The 18,245-nt window shown below is 40.3% G+C and overlaps 1 protein-coding gene across 2 annotated transcripts in view; it reads right to left on the bottom strand.

Annotated features, from left to right (window-relative positions):
• Nucleotides 1-6,677: 6,677 nt before the first annotated feature.
• UTP18 (UTP18 small subunit processome component) overlaps nucleotides 6,678-18,245 on the bottom strand; it is a 32,901-nt gene continuing 21,333 nt past the window's right edge. The window contains exons 12-14 of one of the 2 annotated variants that reach the window (XM_017540211.2): nucleotides 11,781-11,923; nucleotides 7,604-7,642; nucleotides 6,678-6,812 (exon numbers count right to left, since the gene is read on the bottom strand). In XM_017540211.2, the coding sequence (XP_017395700.1) occupies nucleotides 7,618-7,642; nucleotides 11,781-11,923 (168 nt within the window). In that variant the 3' untranslated portion in view covers nucleotides 6,678-6,812; nucleotides 7,604-7,617. The remainder of the gene's footprint in view (nucleotides 6,813-7,603; nucleotides 7,643-11,780; nucleotides 11,924-18,245) is intronic. The other variant, XR_001828587.2, reaches the window with a different exon arrangement.

Genomic DNA, 18,245 nt, shown 5'->3' with positions numbered 1-18,245 from the left:
TAGTTTTGCTCTGGTTCTGGCTCTAGGCCAGCACAATATCACACCTATTTGGCTCAGAATAATTTCCTCAAATGTTTCATGGAGTTTGACTCTTTGTCGCCAACTTTTTGTTCTATATGTAATCGTCATTTTTTTTTTTTTTTTGAGACAGAGTCTCACTCCGTTATCCAGGCTGGAGTGCAGTGGTGTGATCTCAGCTCACTGCAACCTCTGCCTTCTAGGTTCAAGCAATTCTACCTCAGCCTGAGTAGTAGCTGGGACTACAGGCACTAGCCACTACGCCTAGCTAATTTTTGTATTTTTAGTAGAGACGGGGTTTTACCATATTGGCCAGGCTGGTCTCAAACTCCTGACCTTGTGATCTGCCTGCCTCGGCCTCCCAAAGTGCTGGGATTACAGGCGTGAGCCACTGTGCCCGGCTAATCATCATATTTTTTAAGTTTATAAAATTATATCTCTAATATGTGGAGCAAGCATTGAACTAAATGCTGGAGACACAAAGGTGAATAAAATATGGCAGGAAAGAAATGAGTTAACAAATACACATCAAGAATGTGGAGGCCGGAAAGTATTGCTTTCCCTGATGAACTAGCATAAACCTCTCTAACAATGTAAATCACGTAACTTGTGTTGCCCATTTTTCAGCGAGAGAAATCAAAATCACAGCTTGAGCAAACTAAAATAATAATAGGAATCATCGGCCGGGCGTGGTGGCTCACGCCTGTAATCCCAGCACTTTGGGAGGCCGAGGCGGGTGGATCACCAGATCAAGAGATCGAGACTATCCTGGCCAACATGGTAAAACCCCATCTCTACTAAAAATACAAAAATTATCTGGGCATGGTGGCACATGCCTGTAGTCCCAGCTACTTGGGAGGCTGAGGCAGGAGAACTGCTTGAACCCAGGAGGTGGAGGTTGCAGTGAGCTGAGATCATGCCACTGCACTCCAGCCTGGCAACAGAGCGAGACTTTGTCTCAAAAAGTAAAATAAAATAATAGGAATCATTTTTCACTCATGAGATTATGAACAACACCTAGTGGTGAATAAACAAACACAATAAAGGGTATTATATTAAAAGTCCACCCAGTTTACCATTTAGGTACTATAGTAAAAGTCCATCCCGTTTACCATTTAGGGTCAAAAAATGTAGACAAGATATTCCAACTGAGTCTTGCTAGATAAGCAACATTTGAAAGGAAGCAAAGGAAAAAGCAAGGAAGAAACATTAGCAAAACAAAGTTGTGGAGGAGAACAACAGCTTGGCTTATTCAGGGAAATTACAAGTAGCTCAAGATTTGAGCAGCATCATAGGAGTGAGAAAGCTGGAGAGATGTGAAAAGGCCAAAATAACAGGCCTTTCTAAGAAGCTCAGGAGCTTGAACATCATCTTGCAGCTGACCACGGTCAAAATGATTGTAATGACGGTAACTAACATTCACTGAGAATGTGTTCTGGGCCAGGTGCTGTCATAACTCATCCTACAAGGCAGGTCTGTTTTTATGCCCTTTCTACGTATGAGGAAATTAAAGAGTGGGAGAGAAGAGCTGTTGAAGAATTTTAAGCAAGCATAGCATGTTAACATTTACATTCTTAAAACACATCTCTGTATATACTACAGATGAAATAATACATCTTGCCTTTGCTTCAAAATAAAACAGAGTTTGTGGGTGAGGATATAAAGATTTCCACAACCTGATGTCGTTGAATCTAGGTGATGCATACTATTATACTAATCTCTCATCTTTTTTTTTTTTGAGATGGAGTCTCTCTCTGTTGTCCAGGATGGAGCATAGTAACAAAATCTCAACTAACTGCAACCTCCACCTCCTGGGTTCAAGTGATTCTCCTGCCTCAACCTCCCAAGGAGCTGGGATTACAGGCGTGTACCACCACTCCTGGCTAATTTTTGTATTTTTCAGTATAGATGGGGTTTCGCCATGTGGGCCACACTGGTCTCGAACTCCACTCCTGACCTTGGGTGATCAACCCATCTCGGCCTCCCAAAGTGCTGGGAATACAGGTATGAGCTACCACGCCTGGCCTCATCTTTTATATATTTGAAGTTTTGCATAATAAAAGTTTAAAATAATCTCTGGCTATAATGTGGAGATCCGATTGAGAAGCAGGAAGTGGGAAGTAATAAAACCAGTTAGAGGATTGTTTGATAAGTGAAAGCTGATGAGAGCTGGGAAAGTGATGGTAGGCTAGAGAGGACAATCTTTTTAATTAAATTTTCAATTTCTGTGGGTACATAGTAGGTGTACATATTTATGTGGTATATGAGATATTTTGATACAGGTATGCAATGTGTAAGAATTACATCATGGAGCCTGCTCAGTGGCTCACATCTGTAATCCCAACACTTTGAGAGGCCAAGGCGGGTGGATTACCCAAGGTCAGGAGTTCAAGATCAGCTTGACCCACATAGTGAAACCCCATCTTGACTAAAAATACAAAAATTAGCCAGGTGTGGTGGCAGGTGCCTGTGATCCTAGCTACTCAGCAGGCTGAGGCAGGAGGATTGCTTGAACTTGGGAGGCAGAGGTTGCAGTGAGCTGAGATTGTGCCACTATACTCCAGCCTGGGTGACAGAGTGAGACTCCGTCTCAAAAAAAAAAAAAAAAAGAATTACATCATGGAAAATGGGGTATCCATCCCCTCAAGCTTTTATCCTTTGTTACAAATAATCTAATTACACTGTTATCTTAGAATGTACAATTAAATTGTTACTGACTATAGTCACTTTGTTGTGCTATTAAATACTATGTCTTATTCATTACAGAGAAAAATTAGAAAAATATTCCTTGGTAACTATTCTTTGTGGTGGGGGGGTAGAGGTAGAGAAAAGTCTCAAGTTTAAAGTCAGTCCAAAGTACTTAGCTTGTGTGACAGTTAATGGAGAAGCTAAACATTACAGGGAACATATAAAGAGTGTTTGGGAACAGTAGAGGACAGGGTGTGGAAATGTGTCAGGTTTGGCATGGCAGGCAGGCACCTAGGCCAGCGGTCCTTTAACAAGAAATGTACATTGCGGAGGGAACGGTGGCTCACGCCTATAATCCAGCACTTCGGGAAGCTGAGGCAGGTGAACTGCTTGAGCCCAGGAGTTCTAAGACCATCTTGGGCAACATGGAGAAACCTATCTCTACTAAAAATATAAGAATTAGATGGGTGTGGTGGTGTCCTCTGTAGTCCCAGCTACTCAGTAGGCTAAGGTGGGAGGATCTCTTGAACATGGGAGATTGAGGCTGCAATGAGCCACGATCACACCACTGTACTCCTGCCTGGGTGACAGAGTAAGACCCTGTCCCAAAATATATATATATGTACATTGAATGTACCCCCAATGTAAACATACCTGTTTATGGCTGGGCATGGTGGCTCACGCCTGTAATCCCAGCACTTTGGGAGGCTGAGGTTGGTGGATCACCTGAGGTCAGGTGTTCAAAGACCAGCCTGGCCAACATAATGAAATGCCATCTCTACTAAAAATAAAAAATAAAAAAATAGCTGGGAGTGGTGGCAGGCGCCTATAATCCCAGCTACTCAGGAGGCTGAGGCAGGAGACTTGCTTGAACCCAGGAGGCAGAGGTTGCAGTGAGCCAAGATCACGACATTGCACTCCAGCCTGGGCAAGCAGACCAAAACTGTCTCAAAAACAACCAAAAAAACCCCCAAAATCCCTTATCTGTTTATAAGTTATCTACATGATCCTCAGATGAATACATTATGGAACAAAAATACTTTTTACACACCATAGAAGTTCTAATATTTCCTTCCCACAATCTAAAGGGCTGTATCTCATACTCTTAAGAATATGCAAATCCTGCTTTGTGGACCACTGATCTGTCAAGATGATGGCTTTGGGACCAAGATATTCAATCTCTTGAAACCTCAACTTCCCTGTAAAATGACAGCTATTTTCCTCACAGAAGAAATTCTATGTATGTATAAGATTCTTTGTATATATACTGATGTCAGCACAATAACAGCACCGGGGGTCAGAAATGCTATCCACACCCCCACAGCCTATCTTCTCACCAAGCCTCTTGCCCCAGCCTCTATTTGTTTAAAATAAAAAAATGGAAAATACTTTGTTTCTTGTATAATTGTAACGGTGCAGGGATGCATACTTGGCTCCCTCTCCGTTCTGATGAGGTCCTTGGCCCTCTTACCTGGAAGAATGGGGAAAGGGGCCCCGGAAGCGTGGTGAGCTTACCGAATAAATTTCGTGGCCCCAAAGAGTTTTGCAGAAAAGCGATTTATGAGGCAGAGAGAGAGAAAGACGGAGAGAGCTCCCACACTGTTGTGGGAGGGGAATCCGGAGAAGGATATCCATATAGGTAAAGAGCAGCGGAGTTTTAACCCTGGAGTTATTCTTTTCTGACTCCTGTTCTCGTCCAGTGAGAGTTCTTTCAAACGTCCTCTGGAGTGATTGATTGATCTTTGACTTTGATACCAGATTGGCTATCTGGTTCACAACTCTGAGCTACAGAGCCGGCTCCTCCCAGAGCTTTTGGCAGATTTTTGAACAAAGGAGCCCACCTGGATTTCTCTACCTAGCCGGCTCGAGAAACCTCAAGAACTTTACATTTGAAACGCCTCTGGTTCCCGGATGGAGGGGTGGAGCCAAGAAATTCCTGCCTTTGAAATCCCGCCCCTTGCAGACCAGGAAATTGTCCCTCATAATGACTTTGCAGATGCATTTAAGTATCATCCCAAGTAACTTAAGAACTCTTCAAAGGTGTGAGCAAGCACCTTACCTCATGGGTATTTGCTTGCCTCCATCCCATCCCCAAACTGGAGATGCAGCTATGCTTACAAACCGTACAGCTGGTCTGCTTAGGACAGATTACATATCCTCACTAGAAACACACATCCACACACACTTAACAACCATCAGTAAGGCAAATGACTTTTAACCTATACTTCTTTGTTTAAACAGAGGAAACTTCTTCAAAAGACTAATAAAAGTCTTCAGTTCACTAAATATTAGTGAGGATGGGGGGAGAGATGAATGGGATACATCAAAGATTTCAACTTGTCAATTTATCACTCAAAGTATACACAAGTACATCCTATGTGGCTCTGGGTAGCAAAATATCACCTTACAGCTCAAGATGGTCCCCCTCCAAACAGGGAAATGAGCCATAGCATGCATTTCATGCTGTCATAGAAACTGCCAAAAGAGAATTTGTAAAGAAGTTCATGGCTGTGGATCTCATTTCCTTGAAGAATTAGCTTGGCACCGGTTACAAGGAGTCGCAATGAGAGCCTGACTCAAATCCCTAACTCCCATTGAGGGGGAAAAAATAAACATTAAAATACAAGACACAGAATTAGTAGCATCTCTGTAGAACAAATAACACATCTGTCTACCTTGGAGATTAGAACTGGATTCTTTATTCTACTCCCAGTAGAGTATAAAAATGATCTAGAGAGTTTAACAAAGAACAGCTAAAATTTAGATTCTGCTTCCATCATTTTCTCTACAGTAAGTTCCTATAAATTGTCACACTTCTGGGAACTGAAAACCACAGGCAAAATAAGCACATATAAGGCTTGGTGTCCGTTTCTGAAACGATTTAGCTGAAGCTAAGGACAAGGTGACGGCAAAAAGCTCCAAAAGCCTTGCCTTCAATTATTCACGTGATCCAATGCTGCCCTCTAGCAATGGGAGAGCCAAATAGCACTAACAAGCCCATTGGTTTCAGGAACTTCAGGTTTCAGCGTTAACATTATTTAATATGAAAAAAGTTGCTGAAAAAGGAGGAAGTAGGGGAAGGGTCTCCACAAGTAGATAGCAATAGTTCACCTCAAGAGAAAATGTTCTTTTAGAAAAGTGCTGGGCTAAGTTAATGTAACCCACACCGACTGGACTGCTCTACGTCCTACATCCTCTCCAGTGGACCTAGGAGAGCTTTGAAGACACGAAGGACCTGGGACCTATTACTTCACTGGGCAGAGCTCCTCCCTGTTGCTGAAAAAACTCCCTCCTCCACCCTGACTTCTCTCTTCCATGTTTTAGTAGATGGTGGGGCGGAAAGCTATTAGACCTAACTTGATAGTTCTCGTAACACCCTCCCAACCCCTGTAACACTTCTTAAATGCATGATACAGTGTCAGTTTTTCCTAAGAAATGTAAGAACTAATTTCAAACAAGGCTATAAGAAAACTATAGAGCCAGCTGTCAACCTTGAAATCCAAACTAAACATTTAAGATGACATAACAAACATTTCCAGAAAGGGCTGTGGCTAATAATCCATAGGACAAGACTACCAGGTTTACTCTGCCTTCTCTCCACATAACAGTAACAATGATTTGAAGTAATAAGCCCAGAAAAGCCTTTTGATTTCCAAAATCACCTTTCCTAGAAGACTTGGAAGTTCAAAGTTCACTATGTGACATTTCACTGCTCTCTTATCAAACCGACTGACCTCCACATCTCATGAGACTATCTGTTAGCTGATATAGCTGATACCCTGAAGCATGGAGAGATCTATGCAGGAAGGGGGAAAATACCCATCAGGGTTAGCTGTGAAGTATGAGAAAATCCGCTTATATTATTTTTAGCTACAGACAGGTGTTTCCAATTTTTCACGTTTAGTCTTAAATGCATCCAAGTTTGTGTGTGTGTGTGTGTTGGGGGTGGAGGGAAGAACCACATACACTTATTTTCAAACAAAAGCTGCCATATGTTTATTTAAGCACGGCTGGCTCTATAAATCATTTTCCAAATATTATCACACATTCCAGAAAGTTTCTGAGACGGTATATCAAGACAGGCTTCTCTTATGACTCAATCGGACCTGAGGAAAGAACAAAAGACATTACATACCTGATTTACAGCTGCTGGCCATCAATAAACATGTGCTGGCAATGTAATCTTTAGAGGCAGGATAGCTAAACTGCTTTCCCCTCCTAGCTAAAGCTTTGCCCAAAATGCCTGTACCTTTAAAAATCCCTTTTCCTAATTAAATCCATCTGCATTCTCAAAGTCTCTCAACATTCATTAATCTCTGAGGAGACCAGTCAACTGTGTGATGAAGAGGCCAACTGCAAAGCTCAATCTCAGAACCACCACATCTCAGGCCTGAAAGGAAGCCAAGAGAAGGGACGGATGTTCTACGATTTTAAATACGGGGAAGCGGAACTAATGGCCAGCCCCATTATCTACTCCGTGAAATAGGCCAAATTGTTTGCAATCTCTCAAGAAACATATATATGATAAGAGGATTTAAGCCCATACAAGCCATAGCTATAACTGAAGATCCATCTCTCTGTGTTATTAAGTCTTTTGTGGATTAAACATGTTCAGTAACTACAATTTTGATGACAATTACCGAATGCAATACAGTATTAGATTTCAGACCTCAGAAGAACCGAGCCAGATTGTTGGGATTTGGGATAAGAAATTCTCAAGTAAGGTTCAAGTCCAGCTAGACAGTTCCTGATCTACTTCCATCCCAGCCCTCTAAATAAAGATGCAGTAACCCAGGGGCAGAGAAACAAGGCTCAGCTAATGTGCTGCTTCTACCAACTAACAGCAATGGGTGTAACCTTAAAACCTGCAGAATTTGTAAGAAAAGGGTTTTCTTACTTTAAACAGTCTCTTTAGAAGTCTGAGTAATGGTGCAACCTAAAAAAGTAAAAAAATAAGTCTTCTAAACAACTTTGTAATTACCCACAGTATTTTTGATGAGATCACAGAATGGCACTTAGGAAGATTTTAGTGGCAAAAATAAGTAATCACAGGCAGTTAGGTTCAGACTCCTCCATCTGACAGTCCCGAGGTTCTGAATGTTATCTCAGATTTTTAGATAACATGAGTAAGCTTACTCCAAAGTTTCACGAGGGTTTATGAAATACCTGATCAGACATAATCAATAAAAACGTCATCAGTCCATCCCAGCTACTGGTATAGCCAGAAACAGTCTCATTCTAAATAGCAATGTTCTGGTGAAAAATCTAATGGCCTTTGGGTCTTAGAGAAAAGAAATTTTCAGTTGTAAAAATACCAAAGGATTTGGAAGAGAATTCTAAGGGCAGTAAGAATCTGCATCCTGGCCAGGCGTGGTGATTCACGCCTGTAATCCAAGCACTTTGGAGGCCAAGGTGCGTGGATCACCTGAGGTCGGGAGTTCAAGACCAGCGTGACCAACATGGTGAAACCCCATCTTAAAAAAAAAAGAATCAGCATCCTTTTATAAAATACAAACTGAAATAGAACCACACCAAATCTGATCTGAAATGAGACTGATGACATTATCTTGTCATGACCCATTTTCCTCTCAAAGTAAGTAGAACTTAAAACCAATTTATTGTCTGGTATATTCTCCTTTCACAACTATTTGCTCAAAACCAATTTACATTTCTCCTTTTCTTCACTCCCGATTTCAGTTCATTTTGAAAGCAGGCATTCCCTAAAGCATACAGACATAAAGGGTTTGATGTAGCATTCACTACCAACATGGGGAGCAAGGAAAAAGGGCTGTGATTTATATCACAGGTTTTCTACTGAAAGCTCTTTAGCTCTCCCTGAAGATCCACCTTGTCACCTCTATCTTCTAGCAATGATGCAATTAAGTTTTGTTTGTTCCTGTTTTATAGCCAAGTATGTTGGGTAAAGAAAAGAACCTGGACAGCACATGTAAGTTTTGGCTACCTTTATGGTTAATGCCCTTATTTACAGCTTAAAGCTACAGGGAAAGAAACACCTTTTAAAAAGAAATCAATTAAATCTAGTGGAGTAAACTGAATTATCAAATCAGCAAAAGTTAAATCTATTGGCTACTTTTCCTCAATTTGACATTCTCAAAATACTGCTTTCCAAAAAATACATATATTCCCCAGGTGAACCTTTCTGCTAGTGACATTTTATGGTATAAAAATACACAAATTAAGATAATGAAGATGAAAGTCAAGATGAATATGCTACAATTAATTGCAGAATTAGAAATATATAGTATCTCTTCATATTGTCAGAACTAGTTTATAGGTACCTCTGATTTTTTTTTTTTTTAAAGACAGGGTTTCACCATGTTGGCCAGGCTGGTCTTGAACTCTTGACCTCAGGTGATCTGCCTGCCTCGGCCTCCCAAAGTGCTGAGATTACAGGCATGAGCCACCACGCCTGGCCTAAGGTTTCTTATAAGAGAAGGAATTCATGTTAAAAGAGAAATAAAATACTGTTTCCTATCCACAAAGTTTGTGAGGATGAAGACAGTGGTACTTATATAACTGCTTAAAGTTTAAGTTGCTAATGACTTTTCAAAAAGAGAATTTGGTGGTAAGCACCACATTTAAAAAACATGTATGCCCTTTACTCATCAATTTAATTATGCTGAAATATCTGTAAATAAAGATACATCCAATTTGTTTTTCTCAGTACTGCTTAAACTCTCAACCCTCAATGTATTAAGAAGAACACATAGGGTGGATTTTAGAACTAAATTTCAGTGCATCCATAGGATGGAATAGTAACCGTTGAAGGTGTGACTAGATAGAGACTTATTTTGACATGCGAAGATGTACTTTACTATACCAAGTGAGAAAAAAAATTGTTTTGATTGTACATACACACATACTATACCCCTGTTTTAGCTGAAAATATGTACCAAATGTGATTACATTTATTTCTGGGCATTTGTACTATAAGTAACTTTTTTTTCTTATCTGTGATTTCTGCAATAAGCATGTATAAAAGTTATAGTAAAAGCTTGTTATTAATGAAATAATCTTTGGGAAAGCAGAATATATGAGATTTGCTCAGATAAAAATAATTTCTCACTTTCTATTATTTTTGCGATTTAGTCTTTTCAGTGAACTTTTAGCCTCTTCTGGAGAAGGGGGAATCCTTTTCTCTGTGCTTAAAGGTTTTATTATGAATACATTTTTATTATGTACATATGTTTTAATTATATATAGATTTACTACATATATGCAAAAAATAGATGAAAATTTTAGTTCAGTTATGTTCTTATGAAAATAAAAAATAGCAAATATAAGTGATTATTACTATTGTAAAAGTATTGCTTTATTTTCTGGGAGTTTTCTTTTAAAATATTGAACTCCCAGGCTGTATTTATCCATTTTTTGTTTTTATAAAAAAAGTTTTTTTGAGGCAGGCTCTCACCCAGGCTGGAGTGCAGTGGCACAATTATGGCTCACTGCAGCCTCGACCTCCTGTGCTCAAGTGATCCTCTCCTCAGCCTCCTGAGGAGCTGGGACTGCCGGTGTGCACCACTGTGCCTGGTTAGTTTTTGTACTTTTTGTAGAGACAGGGTTTCACTATGTTGTCCAGGCTAGTCTCAAACTCCTGCACCCAAGCAATCCTCCCACCTTGGCCTCCCAAAGAGCTGGAATTACAGACATGAGGCACCATGCACAGCCTCTATTCTTTCAGTTGATTTATTCGTCAAACATAAGCTGAATACCTGTTATGTAGCACACATATATTACTATTTTTCAGGACCCTTCTGTCCTTAAAACTTCATATTTACCTGCCCAGTTTGAGCAAGCTGAGAGATTTAATATTGGAATATTAGAACTTAGTCTCAATTGAAGCTTTTCCTCCCTTCTTTCAAACAAAAGCACTTCTGAAGGTAGAAAATAGCAAAATAAAACTTTTATTTTGAGATGGAGTCCCTGTCCCCCAAACTGGAGTGCAACGGTGTGATCTTGGCCCACTGCAACCTCTGCCTCCTGGTTTCAAGTGATTCTCTTGCCTCAGCTTCCAGAGTAGCTGGGATTGCAGGCGTGTGCCTAAGTTTTGTATTTTTAGTAGAGATGGGATTTTGCCATGTTGGCCAGGCTGGTCTCAAACTCCTGACCTCAGGTGATCCACCAACCTCAGCCTCCCAAATTGCTGGGATTATAGGCGTGAACCACCATGACTGGCTGCAAAATAGAATTTTTAACTGCCCTTTTGAAAATTTATAACAGTTTTAAATGTGAATATTAATCATTGGAAGTGCCTAATTTACATTCATTCTATAAATCTAAATAGAAAATAAGCAATACTCTTTCATTTGAATTCTGAGTTTCTTTTGGCTTAAAGTATTTTTTCAAAATCAAAGTAAGAATGAGTTTGTTTTAAACATTTGTTGTCATCTTCATTTTCAGTCCTCTTGTTCTATAGTACTTTTGAGAACTAAAATTTATTTAAATGCAATTTATATGACTAGAACTCCCCTAGATGTGGTTGTATATATCAATTCTACTTATTGCAAGGCGTCATGGATTGTGTGATACCCCATCATTTTGTATCTCAATAAGAGAATTATTTAAATGTGGCCAATTTTAGTTGTAATAAGTCAAGGATTATAAGTGGGATTCTAATGTTAGAGAAGTTAAAATATGAACAAATGAGCAACTTATAATTATCAAAATACAATGTTACCTCTAATGTTTAAACATACCTCAAAGTAGATATAATTGTATCATTTTACTTAACTAAAATCTTGTCTTCGTTAAGTAGTAACATTAGTAATAATTATAATAGCTAACAAATATTGGGGTGTTATTTGTGTAGGAACTGTTCTCAATACTTTGCATAGAGTCTCATGGAAGCATCAAAATAGTGTCCTGTGAGACAGTCAATATTTTTAACCCCCATTTTATTAATTAGGAAATTGAGGCAAGAAAGANGGCCAGGCTGGTCTTGAACTCTTGACCTCAGGTGATCTGCCTGCCTCGGCCTCCCAAAGTGCTGAGATTACAGGCATGAGCCACCACGCCTGGCCGGTACCTGATTTTTAATCATAAATAATACCTACCTATACATCAGGGCCTTGCCCTTTTCATTCCCCAAAGCAAAGTATCCACTTCTAGGAGAAAAATCCATGGTATGAACATGAGAAATATTCTTCTTTTTAATGACTGGGAAGTTTGAAAATACTGTACAGGAGGGAAGATGAACCTGTAGGAGATAATAAAAAGTTTTAAACTGCAACAACTTGTAACTCATGTTTCTTAAATCATCATCTTCATTCTATCTGCTGAAACAAAAAGCCCATTCTGATTGTAGTATACAAGAAAGTAGTCTATCAGCCCAGCAAACTATTCCAAAATTAAGTTTTGATCTTTAATTTTTTTTTTTCACTTTATTTTTAGAGTTAAGAGATACGACTGCAGTTTTGCTACATGGCTCTTTTGCATAGTGGTGAAGTCTGGGCTCTTAGTGTCATCATCACTCCAATGGTGGATAGGGTGTCCAACCTTTGGCTTCCCTGGGCCACAATGGAAGAATTGTCTTGGGCCACACATAACATACACTAACAACAGGTGATGAGCTTAAGTTGGACAAGCTTGATACACATTGTACCCATCAGATACTTCTCACCCCTTACCCCTGCTCCCGCACTCCCACCCTTCCAAGTCTCCAATGTCTATTATTCTACTCGCGTCCTTGTATACACATTGTAAAATTTGATCTTTAATGTGTTATTAACTGAGCAGGAAAGGAGGAAAGAGATAAAACCTCAATACAGCATCTAGCATGATGCCTCAGAGATTCAAATGTTTGCTGAATAAATTCACGAATAAACTAAAGTGAAACCCACTCTAGCTTAATGACCACAGTAAAGAATGCTAAAATCTGATCAAAGGGAAAAGAGATTTTTAGACATTATGAAGATTCACCTGGCTAGATGGTGGAAAAAAATTAAACATTATATAGAGAGTCTGATTTTACGTATCTGAAGCCTAGGCAAAGTCATACCACATATATTCTAATATCATAAAATTGCTATTTTATACTTTTAATTTTCAACTATTGTATATGCTCTTTGCCTTTTACAATTTCTCCTCAAAGAGGGCTGAATCATGAAAATCTAACTCCAAGTGAAACTGTTCCAATTTAGAGAGAGCCAAAAGCTCACCTCAAAGCCAGGCCTAAGCATGAGGAGGAACACACAGGGTCTTTCTCCAGAGTCTACTTCCTAAATTCAAGAGAGTTGAGACAGGTCCTCACACAATTCGTGGTTGAATAAAACCCAGGTGAGGAAGCAGTTAGCTTTAGTCACAATAGTTAACAACACTCACTTTCAGAAGTTCTCTAGCTCTCCCAAGAGATACAGCATCTTCATGTTCTAATACATACAACTGTATCACTCAGCTACTCACCTGGGCAGCTTCTCATCCTCCACACTTTTAGGTCAGACTTTATACAATCAATTGAAGTGATTTTCACAGACAAGTGCTAGGTAAAACCCACTGATACATACACCTATTAAACTGGTTTCAGTCAGTCACATATTAGGCCAAATTCCCTCTGATACATACTTACTGACCATTTTGTCAAGAAAATACTGTTTACAGTGACTCTCCAAGCCACATTCAATTATTCTCAACTTTGCCAGAAGGCAGGTTCTGCCTGCACAGCATGGCATCAATGTGAAGGCAATGGTGCAAATGAGAAGTGGTCTTGACCCATTAAAGCTAAGAAGCTGGCAGTACCCCAATTTGATCTTCCTGTCCGAAGTTCTTAAATACCACTCTCTATACAGGTTCTTCGAGAAATTACTTTGAGTATAGGTATTTCTTCAAGCATGTAGTAAAGCAGATTCCTGTTTTACAGCAAGAAGCCACAACATGGATATTGCAAAATTTATTTACATTTAATTTGGGAAGGCGGCTATTATATAAATGTGTGATAAGTACCTTGGCTTAACTGTGTTTTTCTTGGATTACTGTTAAGTTTGTATCCTCCAGGCATGCGCCAACTATGAACAGATGATCCAAAGCATTAGGAGAGCAGACGATCAGGAGAAAAACATTTGCTGCAAGGGCTAAGGAGAAAGCTGTTCTACTTCTGCCTTTTGTTCCCACCCTATTCACCTGATACTATGAAAATAGGTTGATTCCGGTGTATTTTGATTAGGAAGAGTCAGAAAACCAGCTCCCCAAACGTCAGAGTCATTCCAGGAACGTTGGTGAGTGAATGACTCTGACGTTTGGGGAGCTGGTTTTCTGACTCTTCCTAATCAAAATACACCGGAATCAACCTATTTGAATTATTATTATTTTTTTTTGAGATGGAGTCTCTCTGCTGCCCAGGCTGGAGTGCAATGGTGCAATCTCAGCTTACTGCAACCTCCACCTCTGGGGTTCCCGCAATTCTTCTGTCTTAGCCTCCTGAGTAGCGGGATTATTGGTGTGCACCACCACACCCAGCTAATTTTTTTATTTTTAGTAGTAATGGGGTTTCACCATGTTGGCCAGGCTGGTCTAGAACTCCTGGCCTCAAATGATCCCCTGCTTTGGCCTCCTGAAGTGCCAGGATTACAGGTGTAAACCACCACCCGGCCCCTGAATGACTTCTTAAAGATAATTATGTTAAACCAGCTGATATGGTTTGGTTCTGTGTCCCCACCCAAATGTCATCTCTAATTGTAATCCCCAGGTATAGAGGGAGGGAGGTGATTGGATTATGGGGGCAGTTTCCCCCATGCTGTTCTCATGACAGTGAGTTCTCATGAGCTCTGACGGTTCTCTAAGTGTTTGGAAGTTCCTCCTTTGCACCACTTCTCTCTCCTGCCACCTTGTGAAGAAGGTACCTGCTTCCCCTTCCACCATAATTATAAGTTTCCTGACTCATTCCAAGGCATGGGGAATGGTGAGTTAATTAAACCTCTTTGCTTTGTGAATTACCCAGTCTCAGGTCACATTCTTTATAGCAGTGTGAGAACTAATATACCAGCTTTTTATTTCCAACCGAAGTTGGGGGAAAATGGTCTCCTAATTTGGATTCATGTATAATGAAATCAATTGCTAATTACAAATAAGAGCAAAAAAATAGAATAATAAATAAGACATACCATTGTATAAGAGTGTAACTAGATTTTTTTTCTGAGACACAGTTTTGCTCTTGCTGCCCAGGCAATGGCACAATCTCAGCTCACTGCAACCTCCGCCTCCCAGGTTCAAGTGATTCTTCTGCCTCAGCCTCCCGAGTAGCTGGGATTACAGGCATGCACCATCACACCCAGCTAATTTTGTATTTTTAGTAAAGATGGGGTTTCTCCATGTTGGTCAGGCTAGTCTCAAACTTCCAACTTCAGGTGACCCGCCCGCCTCGGCCTCCCAAAGTGCTAGGATTACAGGAGTAAGCCAACATGCCCAGCCTGTGTAACTGGGTTTTTTTTTTACCAGAAGGTGGCTACTTATTTTTGTAGGTAAATAGACAGAACACAGCACCAGAAAAATTGTGGTAAATACACACACAGTCTCTGATGTAAATGGAATTCCTCTTGACCATGGTGCCACCAATGCAACAAATAACCTACAAAACCATACACAGGGCCATGCAGTCACACAATGGGACAGCGTGTCCTTCTGGTGAAAGATAAATGCCAACTTATAGAAAACTTATTTTTAAATTTTAAAATTCATAGAGGCAGGGTCTCACTATATTGCCCAGGCTGGTCTCAAACTCCTGGCCTCAAGTGATCCTCTTTCCTTGGCCTCTCAAAGTGCTGGGATTAAGGTGTGAACCACCACAACTGATCTATTTTTAAACTTTATCTCTGCTACAGACAGGGAATATCAGGGAAAGGAGGGGGGTTGTTTACAATGTCCTCCTAAGAGATCAGTAGTATCTACCTGCTAAATTCCCCAGTGTACTCTCTCACTACATTGTGAATCCTCCCTCAGGCCAATGATCCCACCTGGTTAAAACTATGCTGTGTTCTGACATCTATTTATAGCCCCCTTATTAGCACTAGGTGATCCCACCGCCTCAGGCTCCCAAAGTGCTGGAATAACAGGCATGAGCCACAGGGGCCAGCCTTCTAATACCATTTCTATCATGACAATTAAGCGTCCAGATATCAAAATTCAAGAAGTAAACACTCACTTATCCTTGATTTAATAGGTAGAAGTTCCGTGATGTTCTACTATATCCAAAATTGTAGATGTAACAGGAATTTGACTTCTGAGTCTCCTACTAGTACAACAGCTCAGATTTAAATTCACAGTGCTTTGTACTGGGATGACAAAACTAACTGGATCATTAAAAGGGATTGCATTTAATGATACTAACAATGTTCTACCAAGGCATTATGGAGCTGCTATGCCTGGCTTCTTTCCATTAGATATTATGGTTGACTGCCTTTAAAAACTGAAATTTGGCTGTTACTAATGAATTCCTTGTGTGATTCTGTCACAATAAAAAATATATAAATGCTGTCATGATCGCTGAAGCAAACTATGCAGAACTATTATGTGTCTTGCAGAACATATTACATCAAGAGGAGACAGATCCCATGGTTTTCTAAAACAATTTACTAACATTAAAGTGTTAACAGGTTAATACTACTAGTACACCACTCCCATTAGAGGAGCAGGGATTTTAAAGCTGACTTGAATTAGAACCTTCTCATTTATCAAACAATTCATTCAACAGGGAGGCAATAAAATCCTATGCTATATTTTTCACACTCTTTTTCCGGCAAAACATTTCTTTTTGTGCGGCAAACCACCATGGCACGTGTATACCTATGTAACAAACCTGCACATGTATCTCAGAATCTAAAGTATAACAAAAGCAAAATTTTTTGTTGTTGTTTTTGAGACAGAGTCTTCTTCTGTCACCCAGGCTGGAGTGCAGAGACATGATCTTGGCTCACTACAACCTCCACCTCCCAGGCTCAAGTGAATCTCCTGCGCCTCAGCCTCCACAGAAGCTTGGATTACAGGCACCCGCTGCCACGCCCAGCTCATTTTTGTATTTTTAGTACAGATGAGGTTTCACCATGTTGGCCAGACTGGTCTTGAGCTCCTGACCTCAAGTGATACACCCACCTCAGCTTCCCAAAGTGCTGGGATTACAGGCCTGGGAAATCATATGCAGAATCCCAGTATATACCACAGACAACAGTGACACTGCCCTATGTGACACGAGTAGGAGCTTAGCCTCCTCCTTGATCTACATGACATGTAAAGACCTGTGCAGAATCTAGGGCCCTGCAGAATTCAGTCAGAGAACTAATGAACTGCTAGAAAAAAAATGTGGACTCTAAATCACAATTCTGCCCTTTATTAACTATTTATTTTGGTCAAGTTAATCCTCTGAAGAACTGTTACTTGGCTCAAATTTTTTGTAGAACTCTGTAAATCTTTGTAAACTATACACTCTAATACAAAGCTGATGGCAGATGCAAGGCTTTTTACCAAGTGAGCACAATAAAAATAACACACTTTGTAAAGTGTGTACAATCTGGTAGTATACACATAAGAGCAGCAAACACAATACTGCTATTCAAAATTCTATTTCTTCTATATACTTGGTACCTTGAGCAAAAAACTGTTAAATGAATGAGGAAATTGGTTCTGCTTGAAGGGTAGGAAACTTCACAGAGATGGGTGATATTTAAGCTGAGCTCTGAGACTGGGCAGAAAAGAGTTTGCCTGAAGCCAGTATCCTTAGAAAGGTCTGCTTACAAGGGTGGCCATCACATGATGACAGAGGACTTGACTAGCCTGCAGTTCCTTATACTAGCATGAAATGTTCCCTAAATGATATAGGTAGCTCACTGTGCCTAACCTATTTGTACCAACAATGCAGTTTATGCTAAACATCTGGCTTTTCTTCTGGGAATCTAGAATGTTGGTACATGCTAGACAAAGGGTACCTATATGAACCCCCAATAAAAACCTTCAACAGTGAGTCTTTTTTTTTTTTTTTTTTGAGACGGAGTTTCACTCTTGTTACCCAGGCTGGAGTGCAATGGCGCGATCTCGGCTCACCGCAACCTCCGCCTCCTGGGCTCAGGCAATTCTCCTGCCTCAGCCTCCTGAGTAGCTGGGATTACAGGCACACGCCACCATGCCCAGCTAATTTTTTTGTATTTTTAGTAGAGACGGGGTTTCACCATGTTGACCGGGATGGTCTCGATCTCCTGACCTCGTGGCCTCGGCCTCCCAAAGTGCTGGGATTACAGGCTTGAGCCACCGCGCCCGGCCAACAGTGAGTCTTGAATAAGCTTCTCAGGAAGAAAACACTTAACACATGTTATCAGAACTCTTTTACTGGAAGAATTAAACCTGTCCTGTGTGGCTCCACTAGGAGAGGACTCTTTCCTACGGACTTTACCCCATGTACCTTTTCCCTTTGCTGATTTTGCTTTGTATCCTTTTCACTGCAATAAATTTTAGCCAGGAGTTCAATGAACATATGCAGAGTCCTATAAGTCTGTCTAGTTAGCCACCAAACCTGCAGGTGGTGCTGAGGATTCCTGACC

Source organism: Cebus imitator, unplaced genomic scaffold (genome assembly GCF_001604975.1).
Source record: "Cebus imitator isolate Cc_AM_T3 unplaced genomic scaffold, Cebus_imitator-1.0 Scaffold123, whole genome shotgun sequence".
NCBI lineage: Eukaryota > Metazoa > Chordata > Mammalia > Primates > Cebidae > Cebus > Cebus imitator.
Note: the sequence above shows the minus strand (reverse complement) of the source record. Positions and strands in the feature narration are given on the sequence as shown.